Genomic DNA, 27725 nt, shown 5'->3' with positions numbered 1-27725 from the left:
ATATGCGTGATGTTAAAGTTGGTATCACTTAAAATAACAAACGTCAAATTTTTGAAGAAATTTTTAACAATCTGATTTCTCTTATTTCTCACATCTATCTACTTCATATTGAAAATATATAATATTTCTTCTTTCAGTGACTCATTTCTGTATTATTTTGCTGCCTATCTGGTTCCATTGCCCATGGAGAATATGAAATGTTTTATAGGGAATTTTAAGCTGTTTCTTCTTCCTACTCAAATTAAAGACAAAAGTCAACAGAGGGTGACAATATTTAGTGCAGTCCAAGGCAAACCAATCCAGCCTATCTTTGGCTTGATAGTGCAGCATATAGGCCAGATAAACCTGGGTTTGAGTCCCTCACATTAAAGCTGTTTTGACCTTCAGGAGGGTATTAAACTTCTTTGATTCTCAATTTCCTCATATCTAGGATAGGGGCGATAATAGCTACATTATGGTTGCCTTCTGTGGATTAAGACAATTTGTGAATAGTACCTGGCTCAGTCAGTCAGTGCATGGCATGTAAGAAACACACAGTACATTATTATTCTTCCACTTACTTTATCCTAATCTTGTTGTGGAGAAAGACTAGGAGATTTGGTAGTCAATCAAACTGAATACATCATGAAATAAATACTTTGAGAAATGATTATATGATTTTAGCTGAAATGATGGAGTCTTTGATTAATCAAGTATTTTTTATTCTACCCTCACCCCCACCAGTTAGCTTGTTATTCGGTCTTTCATTTTTGTGGTTACTCTAGAGATTAGAACGTGTATCAGCGACCTGTTAGTGTCTGCTAGTGATCCTTTTACCCCTTCCAGGATAATGAAAGACCTTACAACATTGAAGCTCCAGTGTATTCTGCCCCTCCTCTCACTTTTTCTGCCATTGATGTCATATATTTTAATGATGTATATATTTTGAATTCCAGAAGACATTACCAATATGGTATTTATAGTCAATATTCAGTAGGTTTCCCCACATAGGTATTCTTTCTGCTGCTCATTTCGCCTTCTCACATTTCTGTGACTTCAAGTGGGATTATGTTCCCTCTATTTGAAGAACTCCCTTTAGTACTTCTCTTTGGTGCAATTAATTCTTTTTCTCTTGTTGAGAATTGGTTGAAAGCATGTTTATTTTGCCTTCCTATTTGAGGAATTTTTTTTTTTTTTCTGTATAGAATCCCAGGTTGACAGTTACTTCCTTTCATCACTTTGAAGATGCCATTCTATGGTCTTCTCATGAACATCATTTCTGTTGAAAGTTAGCCATCAGTTGTATTCTTGTTCCTTTCTCAGCCTTTCAGCAGTTTTGCTATGATTTACCTAGGTGTGGTTTTGTTTTTATTTATTCTGTTTATGATACATGAATCTGTGGCATGATGTCTTTTGTTGGTTTAAGAAAAATCTTAGCCATTATCTCTGTAAAAATTAATTATGCCTAATTCTACTACAGTCTCTCCCTCTTCTCCTGGGTCTCTATGACACCACATGTGTTTAGCCTTTATACTGCATCTCATAAACTCTCGTCTGGCTTTTTTTAGTTCTTTTTTATACCCTGGGCTTCAGTTTGGATAACTTTTACTGACTTTTGTTTTATTTTTGTTACTTTTTTGTTTTTTTGAGACAGGATCTCACTCTGTTGTCCAGGCAGGAGAGCAGTGGCACAATCCTGGCTCCCTGCAGCCTCCATCTCCTGGACTCAAGCAATCCTCCCACTTCAGCCTCCTGAGTAGCTGGAACTACAGGTGTGTGCCACCACACCTGGCTAATTTTCTTTTTTCTTTTTTTTTGGTAGAGACAGGGTCTCACTGTATTGCCCAGGCTAGTCCTGAACTCCTGGGCTCAAGCAGTCCTCCCGTCTCAGCTTCCCAGTGTGCTGGGATTATAGGTGACAGCCATTGTGCCTGGGTGCTGACTTCTTTTGTTCAGCATCTAATCTACTGCCAAACATATTTATTGACCTCTTAATTTCAGATATATATATATATTTGATTCTAAAATTTCAATTTGATTGGTTTAATGTTTTTCAGTTTGGGTGAAATCCTGTTTTCTACTTCTTTAGTAAATTAATTGTAGTTAGTTTAAAGTTTATGTCTGATGAAAACAATATCTGGATCCCTGCAGGTCTTGTTATAGTATCTATTTTTTCTCTTTTGTTTTTACTCATTTGGTTCTGTCATCTGGGCTATCTGGTAAGTTTTGATTGAACACTGAAAAATTATAGTTGCCCTGTGTGATGTTATCTTCTCTCTGAGAAGAATTACTTTTTTCCTAACAGGCCAGTAGAGTAAGAAAAGGTCACCTTTATTCAATGAGGCCATTGAGGAATTGAGATGCTTTGAAACTGTCTTTCAGTCTTGATAAGAGCTAGTTGCTTTTTCAGCTTTGCTCTTATTCCAAGAGCATAGCCCTTCCAGGGCTGTAACTAAGAATCTGAGTGTTTACCACCTTCCTTTATGGACTCAGAATTCTAGTTTATGTTTCCCCATATTGTGAGTTGGTCAAAAATTTTGCTTAACCTCTTAGCGTCTTAGTGTTTATTTTCTGCTTAGCTTCTCAGCCACTTACCACCTCCCTGTACCTCTCAATGTATCTTTCATAATGTCTGTTACCTTGAGGGGATAGCAGTGTAGTATGTCAAGCTCACTTATCTGCTGTTCCCTTTTTTCCTAGGATCTTGCTCATCAAACTCTAACCTTCTTAGTATCCCTGAACTCAGTTGTCTTCTTGGCCCCACAAGGTGCTGGAAGCTCTGAGTTACTAACTTGTACTTGGTTTCTAGCCTGCACCACTTAAAAATGGCAAATATCTGAAGAGAAAAGTGGGTATTGTTGAGTCCACCTCAGTATCTTTCTGTTATCTTGGCCCCTTGAGCCTGGCTGCCTTGATTGCTCACCAATGCATTCAATTTGCTTTTATCTGTCTTTTATGATTTCTGTAGTGGGAGTGGGGTTGGGGGGCAGGGAGTGATCTGATATTAGCTACTCTATCATAGCAGAAAACAAAAATCTGAAAGTGGAAATCTTAATTATTGGTCTTTTGAAATTTAAACTCTACTTACCACCCCCAAATATTTGAGTCAACTTCCAATGAAATACACATACATATACGTAAACAATGCACAAAGGTGATAATTAAAGTGCCCTTATTTTGTCTTGGGTATCAAAGGTACTCTGAGGCTGTGATAACTGCCCTGATAAGTAAGAGGAACATGTGTAGTTCTTGTTTTTGGGGAAAGAATATACAATGGTCCATCAACAGGTGTTTTTGTTTTTGTTTTCTGGTACTAAATTTTAATGGAATTTTATTGTATGGATTTTTATGTCATTGAACAACTCAGTAGTGTCCTCAATAGGACTTTTAAGGCTGATAAATGTTTTTCGTATGAAGGTTTCTTATATTCACCCCTGAAAACAAACAAAGCCACAATTCAAGATTGTTACTCAGTAATGACATTTTTATGGGGAACTAAACTAATACAGTTCAGGTACAGAAGTGTTTGGGACCTTAAATTTAAAACACTGGTAGGACTTGGAAAAATAGAGGACAATTTTCTTTTCCTCTTTTTCCCTCAGTTATCAACTGTTACAAAAGGTTTTGACAAAAATTGGCAACATGTGGCTATGTAGATACTCTTTTTGATTTGAAAAGAGCCATATGCTCTATTTTTCCAAGTTATATTTATTTTTAAATATCATTAGCTGTTATTTAACAATATTACAAGAAATCTGTGCTAAATACCAGATTGCTTGGTGGCAATTTGAAATTCTGTTATCAAAATTTAAAATCTTGATTTGTGTGGATGAGGGGACATCCTAGTTCTGCATGCAAGACACTGCTCAGGTTTATATCTTTTCAGATTAGAATTTGATCTTTCATGCATCTGTTCATATCTGCTTTACTTTTCCCAGTGGCGCTATCACATAGCCAACATCGAAGGTACTTTTGCAGGTTGAGTTGGAACATGAAGGAAGTTGTACGTAAGTGATCCCAGGGGAGTTGGGGAAGGCTTCACAGATGGGGTGGTGCTGCAGCCGCCTCTTGCAAGAGGGTGAAGAGATTGATGAGAGGGTATTCCAGGTGATGGAGGCATGAAAGCAGAGGCCATGAAGCACTAGAGAGCCTGGCATTTCCAGAAAGTAAAGAGATGTTTGTTTTGTGGGATAGAAGCATCAGAGAGTGGGAGAACAGTAGGAGATGAAGCTGCCGTGAGCCAGATAGTGAATGGTCTTGTATGTCTTTTATTCATTCGTTCATTCATTCAACAACTATTTATTAAACAACTACTATTTTACCAGGCCCTGTTCTAGGGACTGTCATTCAGCAATGGACAAAACAAATATCACTACTCCTATGGAACTTACATTCTACTGGAGAAAAAAACCAAAAACCAGACAGTAAATAATAGTAAAAACATGTAAGTGTTCACAAAATATTTTAGTAGTAATTAATAAGGAGAAAATTTGGCAGGAGCAAGAATGGGGATGTGCCACTTTAGGGTGGTCAGGAAAGGCATCATTAAGAAGTTGGTATTAGAATACAGATCTCAAGCTGGTGAAGGAACCAGTGGGATGAATGTCTCAGAGTGTCCTGCCCTGAGGAAATGTGCAAGAGCCCTGAGGTTGCAGTAGGTGAAACCCTGGGAGAAGAGCATGGCTGGAGTATAGTAGAGGAAGAAGAACAGACAGGAGGTCCAAGAAACAAAGAAGGCCAGATTCTGTAAGGATTGCCTCTATAAGGATTTCAGCTTTTATCTGAGTGAGATGGGAAGTGATTGGGGAGCTTTGAACAGAGTAAGGTATAACCCAACTTGCATTTTTCAAAGGTCACTTTGCTGTGTTGAGAATAGAGAGCAAGAATGGAAGCCAGGAGACCAGTAAGGGACATTGCAGTAATGCAGATGAGAGGGGTGCTGGACTGGGCCAGGGTGACAGCAGTGGGGGTGGCTCGTGGGTAGATTTTGTCCTGTAGGTGATAAGGCGCCATTAAAGCCTTTTGATCAGTGAAGTGACATTGGATTTGTATGTGGAAAATATGATTTCAGCAGCCCTGTGGAAGGATTGGAGAGTTCAGACAAGGAGATGAATCAGTTTCTAAAGCTCTGATCACTAAGAATAAAGATAGAAAGATAGAGACCTTACAAGGATGCAGTCTCATGCTTGTGGGAAGGTTGTCTACCCTGGCCAACTTCTCAACAGGGGATAGGAATGGAAAAGATTAACACATTAGGAAATTCCTCTGTAAACCTAGCCAAGGAAGCAAGGTGAATGATTATGATCAGGTTTATCCTAGAGGTGGCCTGCCCAGCATGTAACTAACTGCAGCCCCTTGCCACAAGCCAGGCATCGTGAGTGCTGTAAGTGCATTTGCTCATTTAATCCTTATAGCCCTCAGGGAGTGTGGCAACAGATGAGGACACTGAGGCACAAGAGGGTTAAGCACAAGGCTGTTTTGCCTCTGAAGAGTCTCACCATGATGCTTTCTTCTAGAAGATCTCTTTGGGAGAGTCAGAATTGTCTGATTGTCTCAAAACTTAAATGTAAAAAAGAGATCACCTCATTTCTTTGTGAACTGTGGTAATGATGGCTTCAGAGAATTGGTCATTGCTGGGTAGTGATCTAGCATTTCAGTGCTCTTTGAGTTGCCAATGACAGAAATTTCCTTTACTTTAAGAAACATAAGTGGTCTGGTGATGGTGGCTCATACCTGTAATCCCAGCAGTCTGGGAGGCCAAGGTGTGTTAGAGCATTTTCACACTGCTGATAGAGACATACCCAAAACTGGGGAATTTACAAAAGAAAGAGGTTTAATTGGACTTAAGTTCCCCATGGCTGAGGAAGCCTCATAATCATGGCAGAAGGCGATGAGGAGCAAGTCCCATTTTACATGATGGCGGCAGGCATAGCCCATGGCTGGAGAAGCCTTGCAATCATGGTGAAAGCTGGGAGGAGCAAGTCACATCTTACATGGATGGTGGCAGGCAAAGAGAAGAGTGCTCGTGTGGGGAAACTCCCCTTTTTATAACCCTCAGATCTCATGAGACTCACTCATTATCACAAGAACAGCATGGGATCTGCCCCTATGATTGAGTTACCTCCCACCAGGTCCCTCCCATATCATTCCATGCCTGGCCCCTCCCAAATCTCATGTCCTCACATTTCAAAACCAGTCATACCTTCCCAACAGTCGCAAAATCTTAACTCATTTCAGCATTAACTCATAAGTCCACAGTTCAAAGTCTCATTTGAGACAAGGCAAGTCCCTTCTGCCTATGGGCCTGTCAAATCAAAAGCAGGTTAGTTACTTCCTAGGTACAGTGTGGGTACAGGCATTGGTGAATGCAGCTATTTCAAATGGGATAATTGGGCCAAAACGAAGGGGTTACAGGCCCCATGCAAGTCTAAAATCCAACTGGGCAGTCAAACCTTAAAGCTCCAGAATGATCTCCATTGACTCCATGTCTCACATCCAGGTCACACTAATGCAAGAGATAAGTTCCCATGGTCTTGGGCAGCTCCTCCCCTGTGGCTTTGAAGGGTAGTGCCTCCCTCCCAACTGCTTTCACGAGCTGGCATTGAGTGTCTGTGGCTTTTCCAGGTGGATCTACCATTCTGGAGTCTGGAAGACAGTGGCCCTCCTTTCACAGCTCCACTAGGCCATGCCCCAATAGGAACTCTGTGTGGGGGTTCTGACCCCACATTTCCTTTCTACACTGCCCTAGCAGAGGTTCTCCATGAGCGCCTTGCCCCTGCAGCAAACTTCTGCCTGGGCATCCAGGTATTTCCATACATCTGAAATCGAGGCAGAGGTTCCCAAATGCCAGTTCTTGACTTCTGTGCACTCACAGACTCAACACCACATGGAATCTGCCAAGGCTTGGGGCTTGCACCCTCTGAAGCCATGGCCCAAGCTCTGTGTTGGCCCCTTTCAGCCACAGCTGGAGCACCTGGGATGCAGGGGACCGAGTCCCTAGGCTGCATACAGTGTGGGGCCTTTGGGCCTGGCCCATGAAACCACTTTTTCCTCCTAGGCCTCTAGGCCTGTGATGGGAGGGGCTGCCCTGAAGACCTCTGACATGCCCTGGAGACACTTTCCCCATTGTCTTGGGGGTTAACATGCTTCTTGTTACTTATGCAGATTTCTGCATCCAGCTTGAATTTCTCCTCAGAAAATGGGTTTTTCTTTTCTATTACATTGTCAGGCAAATTTCCAAACTCTTATGCTCTGCTTCTTTTATAAAACTGAATGCCTTTAACAGCACCCAAGTCACCTCTTAAATGCTTTGTTGCTTAGAAATTTCTTCTGCCAGATACCCTAAATCATCTCTCTCAAGGTGAGAGTTCCACAGGTCTCTAGGGCAAGGGCAAAATGCTGCCAGTCTCTTTGCTAAAACATAACAAGAGTCACCTTTGCTCCAGTTCCCAACAAGTTCCTCATCTCCATCTGTGACCACCTCAGCTTATATCTTATCGTCCATATCATTATCAGTGCTCTTAGTCAAAGCCATTCAACAAATATCTAGGAAGTTCCAAACTTTCCCACATTTTCCTGTCTTCTTCTGAGCCCTCCAAACTGTTTCAACCTCTGCCTGTTACCCAGTTCAAAAGTGGCTTCCACATTTTTGTGTATCTTTTTAGCAACGCCCCACTCTACTGGTTGGTACCAATTTACTGTATTAGTCCATTTTCATGCTGCTGTTAAAGACATACCTGGGACTGGGCAATTTACAAATGAAAGAGGTTTAATTGGACTTAGAGTTCCACGTGACTAGGGAAGCCTCATAATCATGGCAAAAGGCAAGGAGGAGCAAGTCACTTAAGTGGATGCCAGCTGGCAAAGAGAGGAGTGCTTGTGCAAGGAAACTATCAAATTTCATGAGACTTATTCACTATCATGAGAACAGCACGGGAAAAACCTGCCCCTGTGATTCAGTTACCTCCCACCAGGTCCCTCCCACAACACATGGGAATTCAAGATGAGATTTGGGTGGGGACACAGCCAAACTGTATCACAAGGCAAGAGGATCACTTGAGGCCAAGATTTCAAGACCAGCCAAAGTTTTGAGACCAATCTAGCAAGACCCCATCTCTACAAGATAATTTTAAAAATTAGCTGGGCATGGTGGCACAGTGCCTGTAGTCCCAGCTGCCCAAGATCATTTGAGCCCAGGAGTTCAGTGAGCTACAATTGTGCCACTACACTCCAGCCTGGGTTACAGAGTGAGTCTCTGTTTCAAAAACAGACAAAAATTTTAGGAAAGAAAAGAAACATAAGTGGGGATGAGTGGAATTGCAAGAAACTGAAATGTCCAGGGAAAGGGGTGTGTGGGTGTATGTGTGGGTATACATTCTTGCACATGGGAGTGTGATGTATGGTTGCATTGGGAGTGGTAGAAGGCATGGCTGGATCCAACAGCTCAGATGCTGCCATAGGAATTTCTCTGACCTCTCTATTCTAGGTGCTGGGTCCTGGGTCTGGCTGGGTCTCTTCTCCTATGGGTGACTTCTCCTCATGATCAGGAGGCCTGCCTATGTGCAGCTTAGAGTATATCATCTTTATATTACCTTAATTACACTGAAAGTCAAAGCCTCTTTCTAAGAAGCTTCAGCAAAAAAGAGCCAGAAATTCTGATTTACCTGGTTTTAGCCCTGGTACCCATCTCTGGGACTGGGGGTACAGTCAGTCTCATCTGAGGCAGTTAAGGAATGCTAGGCAGCCACTGCGGGTCTGCCTCATGCTTGCCAGAATTAACAGGTGTGAGGTCAGGGTGTCATCCTGAGCCACTAAGTTACCTTAGAAAGAAGTAGCATGGGCCAGGTGCACTGGCTTACGCCTATAATCTCAGCACCTTGGGAAGCCAAGGTTGGAGGATTGCTTGAGTCTGAGAGTTTGAGACCAGCCTGAGCCACATAGTGAGACCCCATCTCTACAAAAAGTAAAACTAGCTGGGTGTGGTGGTGTGCACCTGTGGTCCCAGCTACTCATGAGGCTGAGGTGGGAGGATCACATTAGCTCAGAAGGTTGAGGCTGCAGGGAGCTGTGATCATGCCACTGCACTCCAGCCTGGGCAACAAAAAAAAAGAGGGAAGGAAGGAAGGGAAAGGAAGGGAATGAAAGAAAGAAGAAAGAAGGAAAGGAAAGGAAGGAAGGAAAGATAGATGGAAGGAAAGAAAGGAAAGGAAAAAAGAAGTTTCACGTTCCAGCACTACTCCTCAACAGTATGTGAGGTTGGTGCTACCATTCTCTGCAGAAATATATGTGACTCATAGTTCTTCTAAGTTATCAGCACTCATAACTTTATTTTATTTTTATGGAGAGTAATGTGATTTAGGGTTCAGCAACTTTTCTTTGAGCTGGAGTTCAATCTGGGCCTGCCCCCAAGATGGGCTGGGAGGAGAAGGCAGTCAGTCAACCCCTGCTCAGAACCCACACTCTTCCCTATCACCTCTTTTCTTACATGGATACTTCCTTTTTCCCTTCTCAAAGTAAATGATAATGGGTGGGGAAAACAAGATATAGCTTTAATTCAGTGTTCTTTTTTTTTTTTTTTTAACCCTGACTCAAATTAAGATGTAAGGTTTCCGTCATCTTCTGGTACACACATACCTTTGTTAACAAAATATAATGAAACAATATTTATCTTTTACTAAATGTAATATACTCTAAGATTTATTCTATTTTTTATTTGGTTTAATTTCATCTTTAAAAATGTGCACGTGCTGGTCACGACTACTATAAATTCATTTCACAACCCACTAAAGGGTGGCAACCCGGAATTTGAAAACATGAATTAAACCAGTGGAAAAACAGTGGCAGTAGCATATTAGTTTGCTGGAGCTGCTGCAACTGAGTACCATGAACCAGGCTGATTGAACAGACATTGATTGCCTCACAATGCCAGAGTCCAGAAGTGGGTGTCGGTGAGTGGGTTCCGTCAGAGGGCTGAGAGGGAGAATCTGTTCCATGCTTCTCCCCTAGCTTCTGGTGGCTTGCTGACAATTTGTGGTGCTCCTTGGCTTGTAGACATATCACTTTAATCTCTGCCTTATCTTCTTGTGGCTTTCTCCCTGTGGGCATGTCTGTGTCCAAATTGCCCGCTTTTTAAATTTTTTTTTGAGATGGAGTCTCATTCTGTAGCCCAGGCTAGAGTGCAGTGGCACGATCTCGGCTCACTGCAACCTCCGCCTCCCGTTACCTGCTTTTTAAGGATACAGTCTTATAGGATTAGGAGCTCACCTTATTCCGGTGTGACCTCATCACAACCAATTACATCTGTGACAACCCTGTTACCAAATAATGGTCACATTCCGGGGTACTGGGGACTAGGACTTCTGCATAGGAATTTCGAATGAGGACAAAATTGAACCTATAACAAATGATAAAAATACAAAATTAATAAAAGGTTCCCATTTCCTGGATCCCTTATTACATGGCAGACTCTCACCTAGACATTTTGTTTGATTAACTTAGCGAAGACTTCTTGTCCCAATTCATAGTGGCAGAAGTCAAAGGGAAGAGAGGTCTCTCAGACTGAAACTTGGGTCTCCTTGATTTCAGACATGCTTTCTCTTGTATATGTTATTGCTGTCCTCTTCATAGAGCATCAAAAAGGCACCATACGTGTTTATTTGATGCAATTGAAATGCTAAACACAGGTAGTAAATACACTGCGAAATCCTGCTGAAGTTCATTGCAATGAAGACATCTTAAAGGACTCACAGGTGCCAGTCATAGGGTCCCTACCAGAGAGGCCTGGGAATTGTGCACTCTTAGGGAGGGGAAGCCAGTGAACTCGTGTGTGTCCTCTGGGCTCATCCCCGGCAATCAGCTGCTGCATTCCTAAGAGCGCCCAGCAACCGCCTGCGTCTCTCCCTTTGTGCTTCCCCATCCTCATTCTGAATTTAGATCAGAACAAAGAGTAGAGAAGGAAATGAGCCAGAAAATAGAAAATTAATACTTGGTAAAATCGTCATATTTTAAAATTAATTTATAGGCAATGTCAGATAACAGGAGTTAAATCATTTTATCAGCAGGCTGCTCTAGGATTTTAAAATTGGCGTCCGTCATTGTAAATCAGGTCTCGGGAGCCCCAGGAAATGGTCTCTAGGGATGAGGGTTGATATAGGGTGGGCAGAAATGTAAATACTTGACTAGCTCTGCCCTTTTTTTTTTACACAAAACCTAAAATATTTTTATATCACATTGAGTAATTAGGATGTGCTACATAGTAACGGTAGGGAAGAAGAAGCTGTTCAGGTTTATAGTTAGCCTGCTTTTAATGCTTATCTTCCTGCCTGTCAGTCCTGGGAAACTGGTTGTGTGAGAGGTGCTCATTTTAAGGTTGTATTCCTGGCTCATTATTAAAGGGACAGGCTTAACCTTCTGCATAGCCACATTTTCCCTAGCGGTTTGGCTGTCACATTTCTGCCATCCCTGTGAGCAGGAGCATCCACAGGTTTGCCACATTTGTACTGGGAAGACTTTCTGTGATTAAAGACCTGCCTTTTATCTCTTATCATTGCAGGTCTTTGTCAAGGGCGTGTGGTGAGAGTCCCCACAGGGACCCTGGTTAGAGTGGTGGGCACTGAGCTGGTCATCCCCTGCAACGTCAGTGACTATGATGGCCCCAGCGAGCAGAACTTTGACTGGAGCTTCTCATCTTTGGGGAGCGACTTTGAGGAGCTTGCAAGCACCTGGGAGGCGGGGTTCCCAACCCAGCTGTACCAGGAGCGGCTGCAGAGGGGTGAGATCCTGTTGAGGCGGACTGCCAATGACGCCGTGGAGCTCCACATCAAGAATGTTCAGCCTTCAGACCAAGGCCACTACAAATGTTCCACCCCCAGCACAGATGCCACCGTCCAGGGCAACTATGAGGACACAGTGCAGGTTAAAGGTACAGTCCTTACATGGGCTTATGATGCCAGGGGCCAGACCTTTCACTGCCACTGGGCTGTGGGTGACTTTGTCAAGAGACTTAATTTCTCTGGGGCTGTGCTCCCTCCTCCGTCCAGTGGAATAGTCGTGTCTTACCTGATTCAAGGCAGGGGATGGGCCAGATGACGTCAGAGGGCCCTTCTCCACTCCAGTGTGGTTCTGAGCCATCCTCTGCACAGCATGACGCAGTGGTGGAGAGCTGGCTCTGGAGCCAGGTTGCCTGTGCTTGTTTATAGTCCAGTTGCTGGCTCTACTACTTGTCAGCTGCATGGCTGTGGGCATGGTCCATGCCTCAGCTTCCTCCTCTGTAACCTTAAAGGTTGTAAGGACAGGCCGGGCATGGTGGCTTATGCCTGTAATCCCAGCACTTTGGGAGGCTGAGGCGGGTGGATCACCTGAGGTCAGGATTTTAAGACCAGCCTGGCCAACATGGCGAAACCCCGTCTCTACTAAGAATACAAAAATTAGTTGGGTGTGATGGCATGCGCCTGTAATCCCAGCTACCCAGGAGGTTGAGGCAGAAGAATCACTGGAACCTAGGAGGCAGAGGCTGCAGTGAGCCAAGATTGCGCCACTGCACTCCAGCCTGGGCGACAGAGCAAGACTCCATCTCAAAAAAAAAAAGGATGTGAGGAGTCAACAGGTGAGTTACCATGTGTAAAGCCTTAGAGCAGTGCCATCATAAGCATTCATTGGTTAGTGACAGGAAGGGGGTGATCATGTTGAGGATGCTCAGCTCTATGGGAATAACAGACACTTCAAAGTTTACTTTGTGACTTTCATGATTTAAGTACTTGTTTGTACTGGAAGTCGTATGTGTTACATGTAGAGAAAAAACATGTGGTCTCTGCTAGCTTATTGACCTAGCTGTGCAAATAATTACACCTTATGTACCTGGAATGTTTTAGGATTTGTTTTAGAGGTTTTCTTTGTTTGTTTCATTTTCCAAGTCCTTTTAAATTTACTCACACATTCAATTCTCTGAACCCAATCAAAATAGGGCAGAATATTTTCCTAATTTATACATGAGGAAATGGAAGAGCATAGGTTAATTACTTGCCTAAAATCACACAGCTAATTAGTAAACGAGCAAGAACAAACCATTTTAATTTGGGGCTAAGAAAATAGAAACATTATAATTGTTGTTATTGGTACTTAATTATGCATTTATTTGTACCCTGCCTTGTTCCCAGGCGGATTTGTGTCTGGGTCAGAATGTATGTAATTATCAGAAAGTAGAAAATGCACATGATGATATAAAAAGAGAGGGTTGATTGAGGCATTCATTCCCTCATGACTTGTAGAACCCTATCATAGCTCAGAGACTGTTCCCTCACTAGACTCATCGGGATAAAACTGCCATGTCCACTAAGGAGGTAATGAAACACCCAGTCTACCTCTTCTTTATTCTTATAGAAGAATGCCAAATATGTTTTTTAGAAAAAGACATTCTTGCATTGAAGCTAAGTAATGCCACATGCCAGCCAGGTGTGGTGGCTCACGCCTGTAATCCCAGCACTTTGGGAGGCCAAGGCAGGTGGATCATGAGGTCAAGAGATCGAGACTATCCTGGCTAACATGGTGAAACCAAATCTCTACTAAAAATGCAAAAATTAGCTGGGCATAGTGGTGTGTGCCTGTGGTCCCAGCTACTTGGGAGGCTGAGGCAGAAGAATCGCTTGAACTTGGAAGGCAAAGGTTGCAGTGAGCTGAGATCGCGCTACTGCACCAGCCTGGTGAAAGAGTGAGACTCTGTCTCAAAAAATAATAATAATAATAATAAATAATGCCACATGCTACCTTTTCATTAAGTCAGACATGCCTTGTATTCCCTGGGAGTCTCCTCCTGAGTGGGAGGAAGGTCAACAGGAGAATTTCTCCACCCCAGCCCCACTTCCTCCAGTGTCTTTCAGCCTCTTCTGCTGTCTTTGGATGGCAGGAGACACAAGAGGAGGCCTTTCTTGGGTGAGGAAAGTAATGGATGACCACAAGAGACTGCTGCCAGGTGGAGCTTCTGATGGTTACCATGTGTGGTCCAGGGTCTGCCTGGCCTTCAGCTTCATGGGTCTTGAAGCTATTCAGCTGTGCCCCAAGAGATGAGCTGGCCTTGAGAACTGAGTCATATTAGCCAGACTCACAGACTGATATAAATACTAGAAGGTCATTATATTTATTTTGCAGTAGACATGGGTCTTTGGGATGTGTCCTCCTAAAAATGTAGCAGTTTTTTAATGTTATCTGGGATAGCCCCTTCTCAAGGACACTGAATTAGTTTTTGAGTATGGAATTGGAGAAAAAAACCAAAGAGATGATGAACAGTGGTGTTGGCGGGTTCTCGTAGCCAGCTCATCAACAAGCCTGATAGATTTTCCCTGCTCCTTGGTAGCGGCCCCGTTTCTGGTTACCAGAGTAGCAGTATCCACCGCTTACTGCTTTTTACCTGAATAGCACCGCCAACACTTCCTTGATCTCTGCTCCCTTTTTCTAGGCTCTGTAGAAATGCCTGAGCCAGTTCCTACCATGCAGATACGCCGTGTTCATCCTAGTCATTCTTGGGCATTCCCCAGGCTGCAAGCCACAGGCAGCCCATGCCATCCTGTCTCCCCTGTGGATCTTGCTACTTTAAGTCTAGAAGGTCACCTTATCTGCAAACTCGCAGGGCTCCCTACCCTAGTCCTGGTCCTAACCGAAGAAATGTTTAACAGTCATACCCGGTGATTTATCATGACTGCTAAGTGCCAAACACTGTCCTGGGATGTGAACAATTTAACTTGTTTAATTCTCATGTCAACTCTATGACGAAGGTCCAGTTGTCATCCCCCTTTTAGGAAACTGAGGCACAGAAGGGTAAAGTAACTTGCCTTAGGGGTGACAGAAGCACATCCCATCCCCAAGGCACGACTCCCACGGGGAGTTTTCACCACTCAGTTCTAGCACGGGGTTTTATTGGTATCTCTTATTTTGCTTTTTCAAGTCAGAAAGTCAGTTGAGATTACAGATGAATCCAAATGGGAAAACGTCCATCAGGGCCCTGGAATGGGGGAGGGAGAAGGAAATGGTCTGTGGTTGCAGCAATGGTCCGGGCTGTGGTCAGTAGGCCCTGGAACGGACTGGCCCTTACTGAGTGCGGGGGACGGGGTCGTTTGCGGACAGGCTGCTGACCCAGCTTTCTCCCTCTGCAGTGCTGGCCGATGCCCTGCACGTGGGCCCCAGCGCGCGGCCCCCGCCGAGCCTGAGCTTGCGGGAGGGGGAGCCCTTCGAGCTGCGCTGCACCGCCGCCTCCGCCTCGCCGCTGCACACGCACCTGGCGCTGCTGTGGGAGCTGCACCGCGGCCCGGCCCGGCGGAGCGTCCTCGCCCTAACCCACGAGGGCAGATTCCACCCGGGCCTGGGGTATGAGCAGCGCTACCACAGTGGGGGCGTGCGCCTCGACACCGTGGGCAGCGACGCCTACCGCCTCTCGGTGTCCCGGGCTCTGTCCGCCGACCAGGGCTCCTACAGGTGTATCGTCAGCGAGTGGATCGCCGAGCAGGGCAACTGGCAGGAAATCCAAGAAAAGGCCGTGGAAGTTGCCACCGTGGTGATCCAGCCGACAGGTGAGCTGGAAACGATGCGTTACAGGTGATGCTATTCTGTGACTAATGATAGTGGTATAAAGAACTGGGCCAGGGAGCCCCGTGGCCTTCTGACAGGAACTGCTTCTGCTTCCCATGTGAGGCCTTATCTTTAGGGGTGAAGGGAGTGGGGTGGTGTTGAGAGGATGCGGGGCGGGGTGCATTTGTTTTGTGCTGAGATTTGTCGTTTTGCTACACAGCTGCTTTGATCTAAATTCATGTCCATGGAAAGCCATGGCCTACACGTAACACGAAGGCAGTTCTTTCACTTGGAGTTTAAGTGCCGTAGTCCCTCAGCCAGATTAGGTGGGCTTGGTGCTCAGTGGGGCTTTGGGGTGAAGGTATTCACACGCTGCCCCCTAAGCTTTACTGGGTTTGCTGTTTCCCAAATCCTTGGACCTGCCTTTCTGTGCAGCTGTTGGGATGTGTGTCTGGCTCATCCCAAAACCTTTCATCTAACTTGCATCCTCTAGGCCTGCCTTTTGGTCCCCGCAGATGTACCTTTCCTGGTAGGGGGAGGAGCTCTCTAGGGCAGGGCCATTTCTTGCTTACCTGTATCACCTGTGTCATACAGACCACAGGAGCACTCAGTGCTGGGGCCTATACAAGACGCCCTTAGTCCTGGCATCTTTTTTTTTTTTTAGACCCTCTACTGCAACTATAGTATAAGTAATTAAGAAAATACAAAATGCATTTTAGAAAGCACATCAAAATAAAAGGAAAACATGCTACTGATCACTCATTGTCCAACCAGCATCAACGGAGAACCTACTGTGTGCTCAGCTCTGTTCTGGGCCATCTGTGTTTGAGACTCATTCCCAGGCCCTGTGGAAAGACCTTCAGCAGAGACCGTGTAAAGAGACCAAGGGTCATTGCTCAGGATGAATGGGTGTCCTTGGTTTTCTGTGAGTCTGAATCTTCAGATCTCAGAATGCTTTGTTGCTATTGCTACTGCCTTCTGTTTTTTTTTTTTTTTGAGGCAGAATCTTGCTCTGTCACCCAGGCTGGAGTGCAGTGTCGCGATCTCGGCTCTCTGCAACCTCCGCCTCCTGGGTTCAAGCGATTCTCCTACCTCAGCCTCCCAAGTAGCTGGGATTACAGGTGCCTGCCACCACATCTGTCTAATTTTTGTATTTTTGATAGAGATGGGTTTTCACCATGTTGATCAGGCTGGTCTCGAACTCCTGACCTCGAGTGATCCACCCACCTCGGCCTCCAAAGTGAGCCACTGCACCCAGCCGCCTTTTGTGTTTTAAACTGAGAAGACCTTGGTTGGACTCATTTCCTGAGCATGAATGTGAATATGTGGCTGCTCTGTTGCTCAGATGGGAAGGAAAACAGGAAACAATACACAGGGGGAGTATTTTGTCTCTGAAGCTGCCTTGTCCTGAGCGCTTTACTCTACACTTACACCACAGCACAGGACCTGGATTTGGAAAAGTGAGTGGTGGAAAAGCAGGTCTGAGGTTCTTGAGTAACTATGGTCATTGAGGAGAGGAGCTGCTCAGTACCACCAGTCAGTCTGGGCTCCACTGGCTGCAGAAATCACTTTCTAGATGGACTTAGGTCAGCTTCCTGATCAGAAGTGATCTCTGGAATCTGCCCTAAGAAACCTCTAGATATTAAACTTACATCAAGCAACTCTTTTAATGAGGCAGAAGAGTTAAGAGTTTCAGCTTTGTAGAAAGTTACGCTTTTATGGAAGAATTTGCATCATAAAGACATTTTTTTTTGTTTCAAACATGCTACAAGACCTATAATATCTATCTAACAGACTTGAACACTCTGAACTTATTAAGTAGGTAATATCTGGCTCAGATGAAACAGCGTTCATAATCTTTTTGTGCCATGAGACTTCTCGACAGCCTTTTGAAACCCACAGACCTTTTCTCAGAATTAACATGTTTTAATTCATAAAATACAGTACACAAGATGACAGAGGAAAATAATTATATAGAAATAGTTATCAAAATGCTTGTAAAGCAAATTGGTTTTGTAGTAATATTATGCTGTTTTATTAATGTACTGATAATATGATAGTGGCAGGCTTAACAACTACTGTACTTTCTGAATAGTAATGAGTATACATGATATTTCAGGATATCTGCAACAACTATAATGTGATGGGAAAATATCTGTGATTTCTATTTGGGGTAGTCCCAGACACAGGTAATACCATACTGGTTTGTTACTTACTTTCACAGTGGGAAGAGATGCTATATTTCAGGTACAGATTAATAAAAATAAAGATGGAATTTTTTTTCCCATCCAAGTTCACAGACTGTCTAAATCCTCTTTGTGGTCCCAGGCTAAGAACGGCCACACTAGGGTCATGGTCCTTCTCATTTTGTCCACACCTGCACTATTCATAGCTGGCTGCTTATATGTTCTTATCACATTGTTATGATAAATGGCACGGAGTGAAGCTGTGCTAACCATGTGGCAGTGAGCCTCCTCCTCACGCTCTCCTCCCCGTCATAGGAGTGGTCTGGTTACTGCAAACTTTGTGTCTGATTTATGGATTTAGTTATATTCAGGGGCAGAGAGCCTTCCCCACCACAGGCTTTGTCTGAGGTCCCTGCTTTCATTACAAATACTTAGAACTGGTTCTTTTTTTCCCTTTAGCCTACTCCATCCTGTCTCCCAGCAGTTAACTCCCAAATCCAGAATGTGTGGGACCTATGGTTAGTGATGTGACAAGATAGTGAGCCACTTGCACAGAGAAAATTACAAAGTGAACTACACAGCTGAAGAGCCATCCCTGCCAATATTTTCTGAACCTGAGACTCTGTTTTCTCCATCCATACAGTCCACAGCTGCTTGTTAAGTACTTCTTCACTGACCCGACTCCCTCCTGAGTCGTCTTTTACTTCCAGTAGCTGAAGTCCTGGCAGAGGTGACTCCAGCAGGATCCCAGGGTTTCTGGCTGCAAGTTTTGACTGTAGAATGGTTCAAACTGCAGATCCTGGCCCAGGGTGGCAGTTTCCATACTTAGTCCTCTCAAATGATACCCTCAGGTTACTTTTGGCCCCTTTAAAGAGGTGAGGGAGAGAAAGAATGAGAAGAGGTGGAAGGTGAAATTGGACTTTTAAATTCCCTTTTGTAATACTGTGCCCACCTCATTTTCTGTCTCCTGTCTAGATGGATCTTGAACTTGACTTGAGATATTTGTTTGAGGTATTGTCAGGCTTTGGACATATTCATATGAAAGTAATTTACGCTGAAGAATATGGGCTTTGGAGTTGGGTCTTTTCTGAATGGGGTCCCTGAGCTTACTGGGGCCAGAGCCATGCAGTTGATGCCAGCGACTTGCTTGAATCCCCTGGGAGGTGCCTGGTACTTGTCATCTAAGTAATCGTTCCCCAGGCATTTCACAAGTTGATGTTTTTCTACTCTGATTACAGATGCTCTTTTAGAATCTTCTGAATAGAATAAAATGTTTCCACTGGAAAGCTTTGACAGGGGAATGCTGGAACTAGATCTGCCTTGAGTTTGTGACACCAAATACTTCAGTACTTCATCTAAATATAGTCTACTTTTAATTATCCACATTAATGAGAAAGGCCAGTAATGCAGATAGTCCAAAAATTATTGTATTTTAGTTTTCTAATATGTTTTATGATTGGCTTTTAGGTGGGTGTGTCTAAGAAATAAATGACACTCTCAGTACATTACATTTTGAAGACTTGACTCAAGGAAAATGGTCTAGTTTCACTTTCCTGGCCCTTCTGTTTAGGACTTTTCCCTTTTGCCCCGAAGACACTTTTACCCTCACTCTGCCGCCCTATTCCCTAGCCCCAACTAACAATATGTACCAGTCAGAACTAAGCCTTCATCTTCTATAAAATCACCTGAGTTTTATCATGCACATGGGGAAAGTATAATTTTAGTTTTGCAGGCTTCGGTAGACTGCATATCAAAGGAAAGCAGAACAGTGAAGAGGAGCTCCTAAAGGCAGATAGCCTGGATTCGGATTCCAGCTCTGCCACCTACCAGCTGTGCGACCTTGGGCAAGTTACTTAACTTCTCTGTGCTTCAGTTTCCTCATCAGTAAAACAAGGATAATAGTACCTACCTCTTAGGGTTGTTTTGAGGATTATTATATCTAAAGCACGCAGAACACTGCCTGGCATATATAGCAGGTGTGTATAAATGTTTGCAGCTGTTGTTGTTTTTATAAAATAAAAAGAAATGTAGTATGTTTTGTTAATTTATTCATGAAGTATTTCTCAAGCACTTACAACTGTACAAAGCCTTCTCACTTTCATGCCATAAATAAGAACTTAAAAAGAGATGCTCTAAAGAAGGTGGAGGATAGAAGGGGGAAACATAATTGGATTACCTAGATGTATTTGTTTTTAATTTCCAAGTTCTGCGAGCAGCTGTGCCCAAGAACGTGTCTGTGGCTGAAGGAAAAGAACTGGATCTGACCTGCAACATCACAACAGACCGAGTGGATGATGTCTGGCCTGAGGTGACGTGGTCCTTCAGCAGGACTCCTGACAGCACCCTGCCTGGCTCCCGCGTGTTGGCGCGGCTTGACCGTGATTCCCTGGTGCACAGCTCACCTCACATTGCGTTGAGTCATGTGGACGCACGCTCCTACCATTTACTGGTTCGGGATGTTAGCAAAGAAAACTCCGGCTACTATTTCTGCCACGTGTCCCTGTGGGTACCCGGACATAACAGGAGCTGGCACAAAGTGGCAGAGGCCGTGTCTTCCCCAGCTGCTGTGGGTGTGACCTGGCTAGGTGAGTGGTTTGTAGAATGACTCTTAACCTTTTCGGCTTAACCCCTCCTCAGAGTTATCTGAAGGAGTTATCTCCGGAAGCTCTGCGCTTTGCATTATTTTGACGTTATTTCTGTTGGTTCATGTGTTCTTTGGCCCAGATAGATCCCAAACTGGGGGTGAAAGCAAAACTGGCTGAAATAGAATCTGGTTGGGAAGGGCAATGTTTAGATAATGTGGCCTCAGTTGTCTCAATACCCTCATTTGAGAGTATATAGTTTCCTTTTTTTGCCGGCATTTGCAGGGTCAGGGCACTGCTGAGTGTCTTTGAAATGAATCTGTGTTGGAGGGAGAACGCTGCCATTCTTCGTTTGTTTCTCTTAGACTCCTAGGTGCTCCCTGGCAGGAGCTGGTGCTTTTCCAAAGCCCAGTGCAGAAAGAGAATTCCTTCAGTCATTGGAAAATGGTTTTTTTGGGTTTTTTTTCCACATCATACCCTGAAATCCCACAATATGTTTGCACATATCAGTTACAAGTCAAGGGCCTGCCTGCTTCTGTATGCTTGTTTTCTGGGTGCTCTCACCCCAGATGTGATTTCCCCAGTGGAAGAGCAGAGTGGCTCTCAAATGTTGCCACCCATTTTATAACAACCTGCCATATATGTGAAGATCTTGGACATGTCCTCTTGTTTTATACTAAGTTCCTCTTCCCCTATCTCTTGTTTCCCAAAATGTTTGCCTTCTGGACAAAATTGACACTAACTTTTCCTAATTTTTGTGATGTCTTCTAATTGTAAGTAATCATAGGAAGGATGGAGTCAAGCTGGGTGTGGAAAGCTTTGCTCCCCACCCCCATTATTACAGAGATGGGACAGGCCTACCAGTCAGATTCTTCTCTGTTTTGGCCTCTCTACCGTCCATGGATGCCTGAGCCCTGATGAAGGCATTTGGCATTGCTCTGATTATTAGCAGGCAAAACAGATCTTTAAAGGCCAGGAAATCATTTCCTCCTTTGTCTGATTCTTCTGCTGTGACCTCCAACTCATATACTTATCTCTTCCTTAGCTCTGCACGGAAGTCTTCTCTCGGGTTAGTGGCATATTCACTGTCTTCTTTTTCCTAAGAAGGCTTTATTTGGCAAAGATGGGGAGTTGGCTGGTGGAGACAGAGGGGGCAGGGAGAAGAAGAGCAATGAGAGTAAGCAGAAGGGACAATCCAATTCTGATGGAGACGAGGCAGGGTGTTCATCAGCCCTGTTAGCAAAGTGATCCTTTGATATCTGAAAAGGAAAAGAAGCGGGGTTTATCTGGCGAGCTTTTATTCCTGCTGTCTGAACCCCGTGCAGGAGAGTCACTGTGAAGTACTGAACTGGAACAATGCTGGCCCAGCTAGAACTCTCCTTAGCAACCTTCAAAATAAAACAGATGTTGTCAGCACCAAAAGAAGATTTTTCATCTCTGGAGCTGAATTTGTCTCACAGCTCTGATCCTTGGTGTATTGTGTGGTGCTGTCAAATCCCAGCACTGGCTCTCCGTACCCGCTCCCCCTTCAACTTCTGAATCCCCAGCTCGAGGACTTTTTTTTTTTTTTTTTTTTTTTTAATTGAAAATGCTGCTTGCACTCCAATTTGAGGGCTTCTTTGAAGTACTCATGCGCTGATCCCGGCATACCCGGGGGGAGATGCAGGGACTGTCAGACAACAGGAGGGGAGCTCTGGGAGGAACGGGCTTCTTTAACTGGAAGGGATTTGTTGGTAGATGTGTTCTCCGGAGAGTGAAAAGAAATAAAGAGACTAAATTGTGGAAAAGGCTCAGTTATTATCCTAAGGATCCTGTCATTTGTTTTCTTGTGGAGTGCCACTACCACTGTGAAAGTCATCAGTGTGCTTTTCCCTGACTGATGCTAACAGATACAGAGCCTGCCCCCTCCCTCCCTGGTGCTTTGCACGTAATAAGCAGTCAATAAATATTAGCTGAATGGGTAAATAAACCAGTACCAACACATGGGTTATGTTAGAATATGTGCATAGGAAAACTAGAATTGCTAAGGAAGCAGTGATGTTCAACTCCTAGGATATTCAGAGATACTTGCCCCTGAGTAAACCTAATGAAAGTATGAGTGTTATGAAAAATGATTGCATTCTTCTTTTTTCTTCCTCTTAAATCTTCTCCTCCTTCCCTGTGCCTTTGACTCAGACCATTACAGCTGCTTGGACACTTGTCAGGAGCGGGTAGGGTGTGAGCACAGCAGCAGACCCTTCTCAAAGACTTACCCGCTGGACTCTGTCCAGAAGCCAGTGAGCCTGGCCTGACGTTCCATGGTTGTCTCTAGATGTGTAACGTGCATGTATGTGGGTGTGGATACTGTACCACATACAACTTGGGACCAATATAAGGTAACTGAGAAGTGGCCAAAAGAGATAGACAGACAACCTGCCAAGCACTCTGTTTATATAGGTCATCTTAGGTCGTGTAACTCTAGAATGTTGTCACAGAAAAGTTCTCGAGAGAGCTGGCTCTCCACACAGGTAAGATGCAAAACTCAGTTTTGCCACTTGACAGGTTAAAGTGAATAATTACCATTTATTGAGCATCTGCTGTGTGCCAGACACTGGACTAAGGACTTTATATGCATTAAATGTTTAATGTGAAAATATTTTTGGCCTTGAGACTCAGCTTCACTCCTGAAACTCCAGAGCATAGTCCTGGATAGTTCTTGTCTTCATTTGCTTGGGGCTGGTGTACTGAGCCAGGTGAGGGGTTTGAAGCTGATTGGGGTCTTCTAGAGTTCCACTGTGCTAAGCAGGAAGACAGGGCAGTGATATGAATGGGTCGGGCAAGTCCAGAGCACTTACAGCTATTGAGAGGATCGTGATAATTTTTTAGAGGATGAGAACAAAAACCTCTTTTACCTAGAAATTGTGTCCTACTTTGAAAGGGAAAGAAAAAAGATTTAAATTGGCTTGCAAAATGAAGTACATTTTAAGCAGGAGACATAAAAATAAAATCAAGATCAAAAGGGTAAAAGAATAGATATTGCAAGGTGGTTGGTGTGAATTAGTTTTTATATTTGAGCTCTGAATTTGCCTCTGAAGTTCTGAAGAGTTGAGACAAAAAAAAAGGATGTGATTATACAGTTCTCTTCTGAGGAAGGAAAACATAAACGCTTTCAGAGACAAACTTTCTCTTGGCACTGAATTTATCATGTGCTTTTTCATTTCGGGCCATTGGAAAACATAATGGACAGTGCTTTCAACTGTTCTTCTACAAAACGCCCTAAATGATTGTTTAAATGGATGTTCCTTATATCCACCCTCTATAAAAGCCGTGGACATAAATCTTAAGTGTGTGAAGGAGTTTCTGTAAGAAGCTGAATTACTATGGGGGACAAATGATGCTTTGTGTTGATCCAATTTAGTATATGTCTAAAACAGAGAACCTAGCAGAATGGCTAGTTAATCTGCACATTAAGCCATCTCCTTCTGCTATCGGATGTCTTAAATGAGCCTTTGGCAAGAGTTGGATACTAATCAGTTCGAGCTCTCTGCCCAAAGTACCAGACTTCTGTGGTGTTAACTGGAAAGGGTTCCACAGGCTTTGGATGTAAGAGCTGGAGGAGGGAGAGCTGAGTTCTGCTGTTCAGTCTTAAGAACCTGATTTGCATTCTTCCCCACTGAAGGACTGGCCCCTCTTCCAGCAGTGTGCCAGCAAGGAAGGTAATTATTTTCTTTAAAAGGAGCTGTTAATCTGTTAAGTACTTGGTAGAAACATTAGAGTTCGGGGCCATTTATAGGAGATCAAATTTAGACCTGTAGGTTTTTCAAGGATAACTGTCAGGATTATTCTGGAAGTCAGAGGAGCACATGGCCAAGTGTTGGAGTCAGGAGACCTGTGTTAGTTCTCCTTCACCACCTTCTAGGTATGTTTCCTCGGGTGTGTTGATGAACATTTCCAAGTAAGTTTTGGTTTTCTTGGTTTAATATGATAATGCATATAAAGTACTTAGCACAGTACCTGCTCTTAAGTGCTCATGCATTTTCCTGGTGGTGGTGAAATGATTTGTTAGTGTTTGAGGGTCTTCCCCCACCAAATTCTTAACCAAGTAAGACATAAGAGTATGTCTTGGGGCATAGAGGAGCCCAATGTAGAACTAGGAACATGTGTGTTCTGGAAGCAGCTGCTCCCAAGAGGAGCTAGAGAAAGGGGTTGAGCTGACCACACCCAGCCCTTTTCCTCCCCCTACCCTTAAGGCTGGTAATTCACTTTTCCTTCTCTGGGAGGAGCAAGTGAGGATGAAGAAAGAAAAACTTCATGAATATTTGTTTATTTTTATTTTTATTTTTTGAGACGGAGTCTCGCTCTGTTGCTCAGGCTGGAGTGCAGTGGTGCGATCTCAGCTCACTGCAACCTCCCCCTCCCAGGTCCAAGCAATTCTCCTGCCTCAGCCTCCCAAGTAGCTGGGACTACAGGCACCTGCCACCATGCCCAGCTAATTTTTATATTTTCAGTAGAGACAATTTTGGCCATGTTGTCCAGGCTGGTCTCAAACTCCTGACCTCAGGTGATCCATCTGCCTCTGCCTCCCAGAGTGCTGGGATTATAGGCATGAGCCACTGCGCCCAGCCCTTCACAGGTATTTCTTCGGGTGCAGGGCATAGATATTGCATTCAAATGATGTTATTTTTATTGCTCTGAAATGGCTAGTGCTCCATACATCCTCATAATGGTTCTGCAACAGCAAGGTAACAAGTCCCCCCTCCCAACAACAATAGCTCCTTATTTGTAGCCTTGACTGGTTAAATGTTGGTGAATATTTAATTGTTATGCAAATAATGATCATGGCATCATTTTGACAATTGGTCAATACGCTCAGCTGCCTCTAAAGTACCTACCCAATTCAAAATAGTAAAACCTGACGTCAGCAGAGGCTGAGCACTCCTCCTGTTTCTTCTAACTGGTGCATGCAACCATTCATGTAATTAGCTGTGCCAAGTTAACTAAGTTTCAGAGGGGGTATTAGAACATGGTCCTGTTGTACACAGTTCAGGATTAGTGCTTCAGCTGTTGCCATCACTCTTGCCTTCTGGGACGTAGCAGGCTTTGAGAAAGATTAATAACCTGGGTGTGTAAGGAGGTTGTACATTTGATCATAGTCAGAACCAGGCCATGGAGCCAAAGCCTGCCCTATATAATTTTGCTTTCACATACTGTGCAAGGCCTTAGTCTTCTGACTTAGCATCTCCGGGCTTCATTTTTGCTTTTTGTTTGCCTTTCATTTGGAAATGTATACGAAAATAGTACCAATCTTATAAGGTTGTTATGGAGATTAAGTGAAAATACAAAGAATGTATATAGCAAGGTACCTGCCATATAGAAAGCCCTGATAAATGCTCATTGTTAGCGTTATTACTGTAAAATGGGGATAATGAAACCTTCCTTATGAAATTGTCATAAGAGTAAAAGGAGGTATTTTGTATGAAAATCTCTAAATCAGGCTCCTGTGCATAGTACCACACAATACTTGTTTTTACAAATTAGCCAGTGATTCTGAAAGCTTTTCATTGTTTTAAAAGTTGTGACAAAGGAATTTAATGGGCCATTCTTTTTCAAGCCTCTCTTTCAGAGAGGATCACTCTTCTGGAGTCTGTGCGTAGCTTTGGAGATGGTGTGGACATGAGCAGATACCTTCCTGGTATCCAGATTAGGGAGCAGATGCCTGCTTCTCAGAATTTTAGTGATGCCGCACTTGGACTGGCCTCAGTATTCTGTGAGAGGGCTTACAGTGTGTGTTGTTGTTTGTTTTTAACTTTTAAAAATAGAAATTTACAAATATTCACAGTTGAAGAAATAACCACCAACTTCAACAATAATCAATATTTTGCTGATCTTATTTTATCTCTTTTCCCTCTTCCAGACACCAGACACACACAGACACACACACAGAAACACATACTTTTTTCTTCTGGAAGAGGATAAAGTATATCCCAGACGTTATGTCATTTCACTGTTAAACACTTTAGTATGCATCTTTAAAGATAAGCATTTTTTTAAACATAACCGCCATTGCATTCTTGGCTGATTTCTTGATGAGACCAAGCAGAATGTAGCAGTAATCAGTGGTGAAATGCTTGTACCCAAAATGAGCATTTTAATGCAAAATATTAAATTTAGTTCAATTCAGCCAGTATGTTAGTATTTTTTTATATACAAGGCACTGCATGCACAGCACGTGCAGAGAATCAAGGTGGCAGTCCCTGGCCCTGGGAAGAGTCCTGTGGAAGGCCCATAAGACATAAATACAAATAACCAAAGTTCAAGGCAGTATTCACATAAAATCCTTAGAGAGCAGGGAGCTTGGCAGGTGGTGGGATTTGTTGAATACGAAGTAGGAGTGTGACACACGAGTTCAAAGGAGCATTCTCCGTTGAGTAGGAGAGGATACACAGAAGTGGCGTGTGCATGATAGACCTTGAGGAAGGGCACAATCTCTGCAAACCATTGTTTAAATTGTGAAACAATGCTAAAGGACACTTTCTATACATGCACCAAAAAAAAAAAAAAAAAAAAAAGAATTCAGAACCCACTCCTACTCCTACCATTCTGACATGGTGGAATCACATCTTCTCCAGGAATGCAAGTCTAAAGTTGACCTACAAGGCTGGTGGATAGTTCAAAGGAACCTGCTCCTCTTAAGTTCACAAGCCAAGAATCCACTTGTTTTTGTTTGCTTTTACATTAAAACTGAGGCCTCCTTTTCTGAGGTCTAACGTTACTTTTAAGAGAGAATGAGACCAACTGTTGAGGTCAATGAAGAGATTTTTCTTTCCTTCCAAGCTGGAATTCCTGTAGCTAGATACACACATTGTGCGAGGCCCCCATACTCTCATTCTGCTGTTTGGGTATGTAGGATTTAAACAGTCGTTTCAAGGTGGAGAATGGGGTAGAATGAAAGCATTTCCTAGTCATTTTTAAAACTACTTACTGAGCAGGTGGCCCAGGTACTGAGGCAGACAGAACAGCAGGAAGGAAGGCAGAGAAACTGGAAGCATAGGGGTAGCTAGGGAGGGTGCGACTGGTGACATCTGAATGGAGTTGAGAAGGCAGTGGGTGCTGTGGTTGGGTGCACGCAGTAAAGGGCCTTGAATGCAGGTTAGGGAGCATTTTCTTAACTCAGTAGGTGAGGGAGGAAGCCGTGGGAAGTTTGTGGAACAGATGCCCTAGCAGTCATGTCAGTTGTGTCAGGTGGCATTGGGAGGTTGTTAGTCCAGTCTTGGCTAGAGGGACTGAAGGCCAGGATGAAGGTGTTGTTTGTGAGGTTTTCACTTCTATTTGCAAATATTCATAAAGTGTCTACTATGCATCAGGCCTGGTGACAAAGAAATGGAAGAGACACTGAGGAGGTAGAATGTGCGAGACTCGGGAGCCCTTAGAGTGGAGAGGTGGA

The 27725-nt window shown here is 43.7% G+C and overlaps 1 protein-coding gene across 1 annotated transcript in view; it reads left to right on the top strand.

Moving 5' to 3' along the window:
* Positions 1-27725, top strand: part of PTGFRN (prostaglandin F2 receptor inhibitor) — a 78632-nt gene that overhangs the window by 23683 nt on the left and 27224 nt on the right. The window contains exons 2-4 of the mRNA XM_012458866.2: positions 11531-11899; positions 15123-15536; positions 19925-20305. Coding sequence (XP_012314289.2) covers positions 11531-11899; positions 15123-15536; positions 19925-20305 — 1164 coding nt within the window. The remainder of the gene's footprint in view (positions 1-11530; positions 11900-15122; positions 15537-19924; positions 20306-27725) is intronic.

Source organism: Aotus nancymaae, unplaced genomic scaffold (assembly GCF_030222135.1).
Source record: "Aotus nancymaae isolate 86718 unplaced genomic scaffold, 86718_ANA_hifiasm-v0.15.2.pri h1tg000007l, whole genome shotgun sequence".
NCBI lineage: Eukaryota > Metazoa > Chordata > Mammalia > Primates > Aotidae > Aotus > Aotus nancymaae.
Note: the sequence above shows the minus strand (reverse complement) of the source record. Positions and strands in the feature narration are given on the sequence as shown.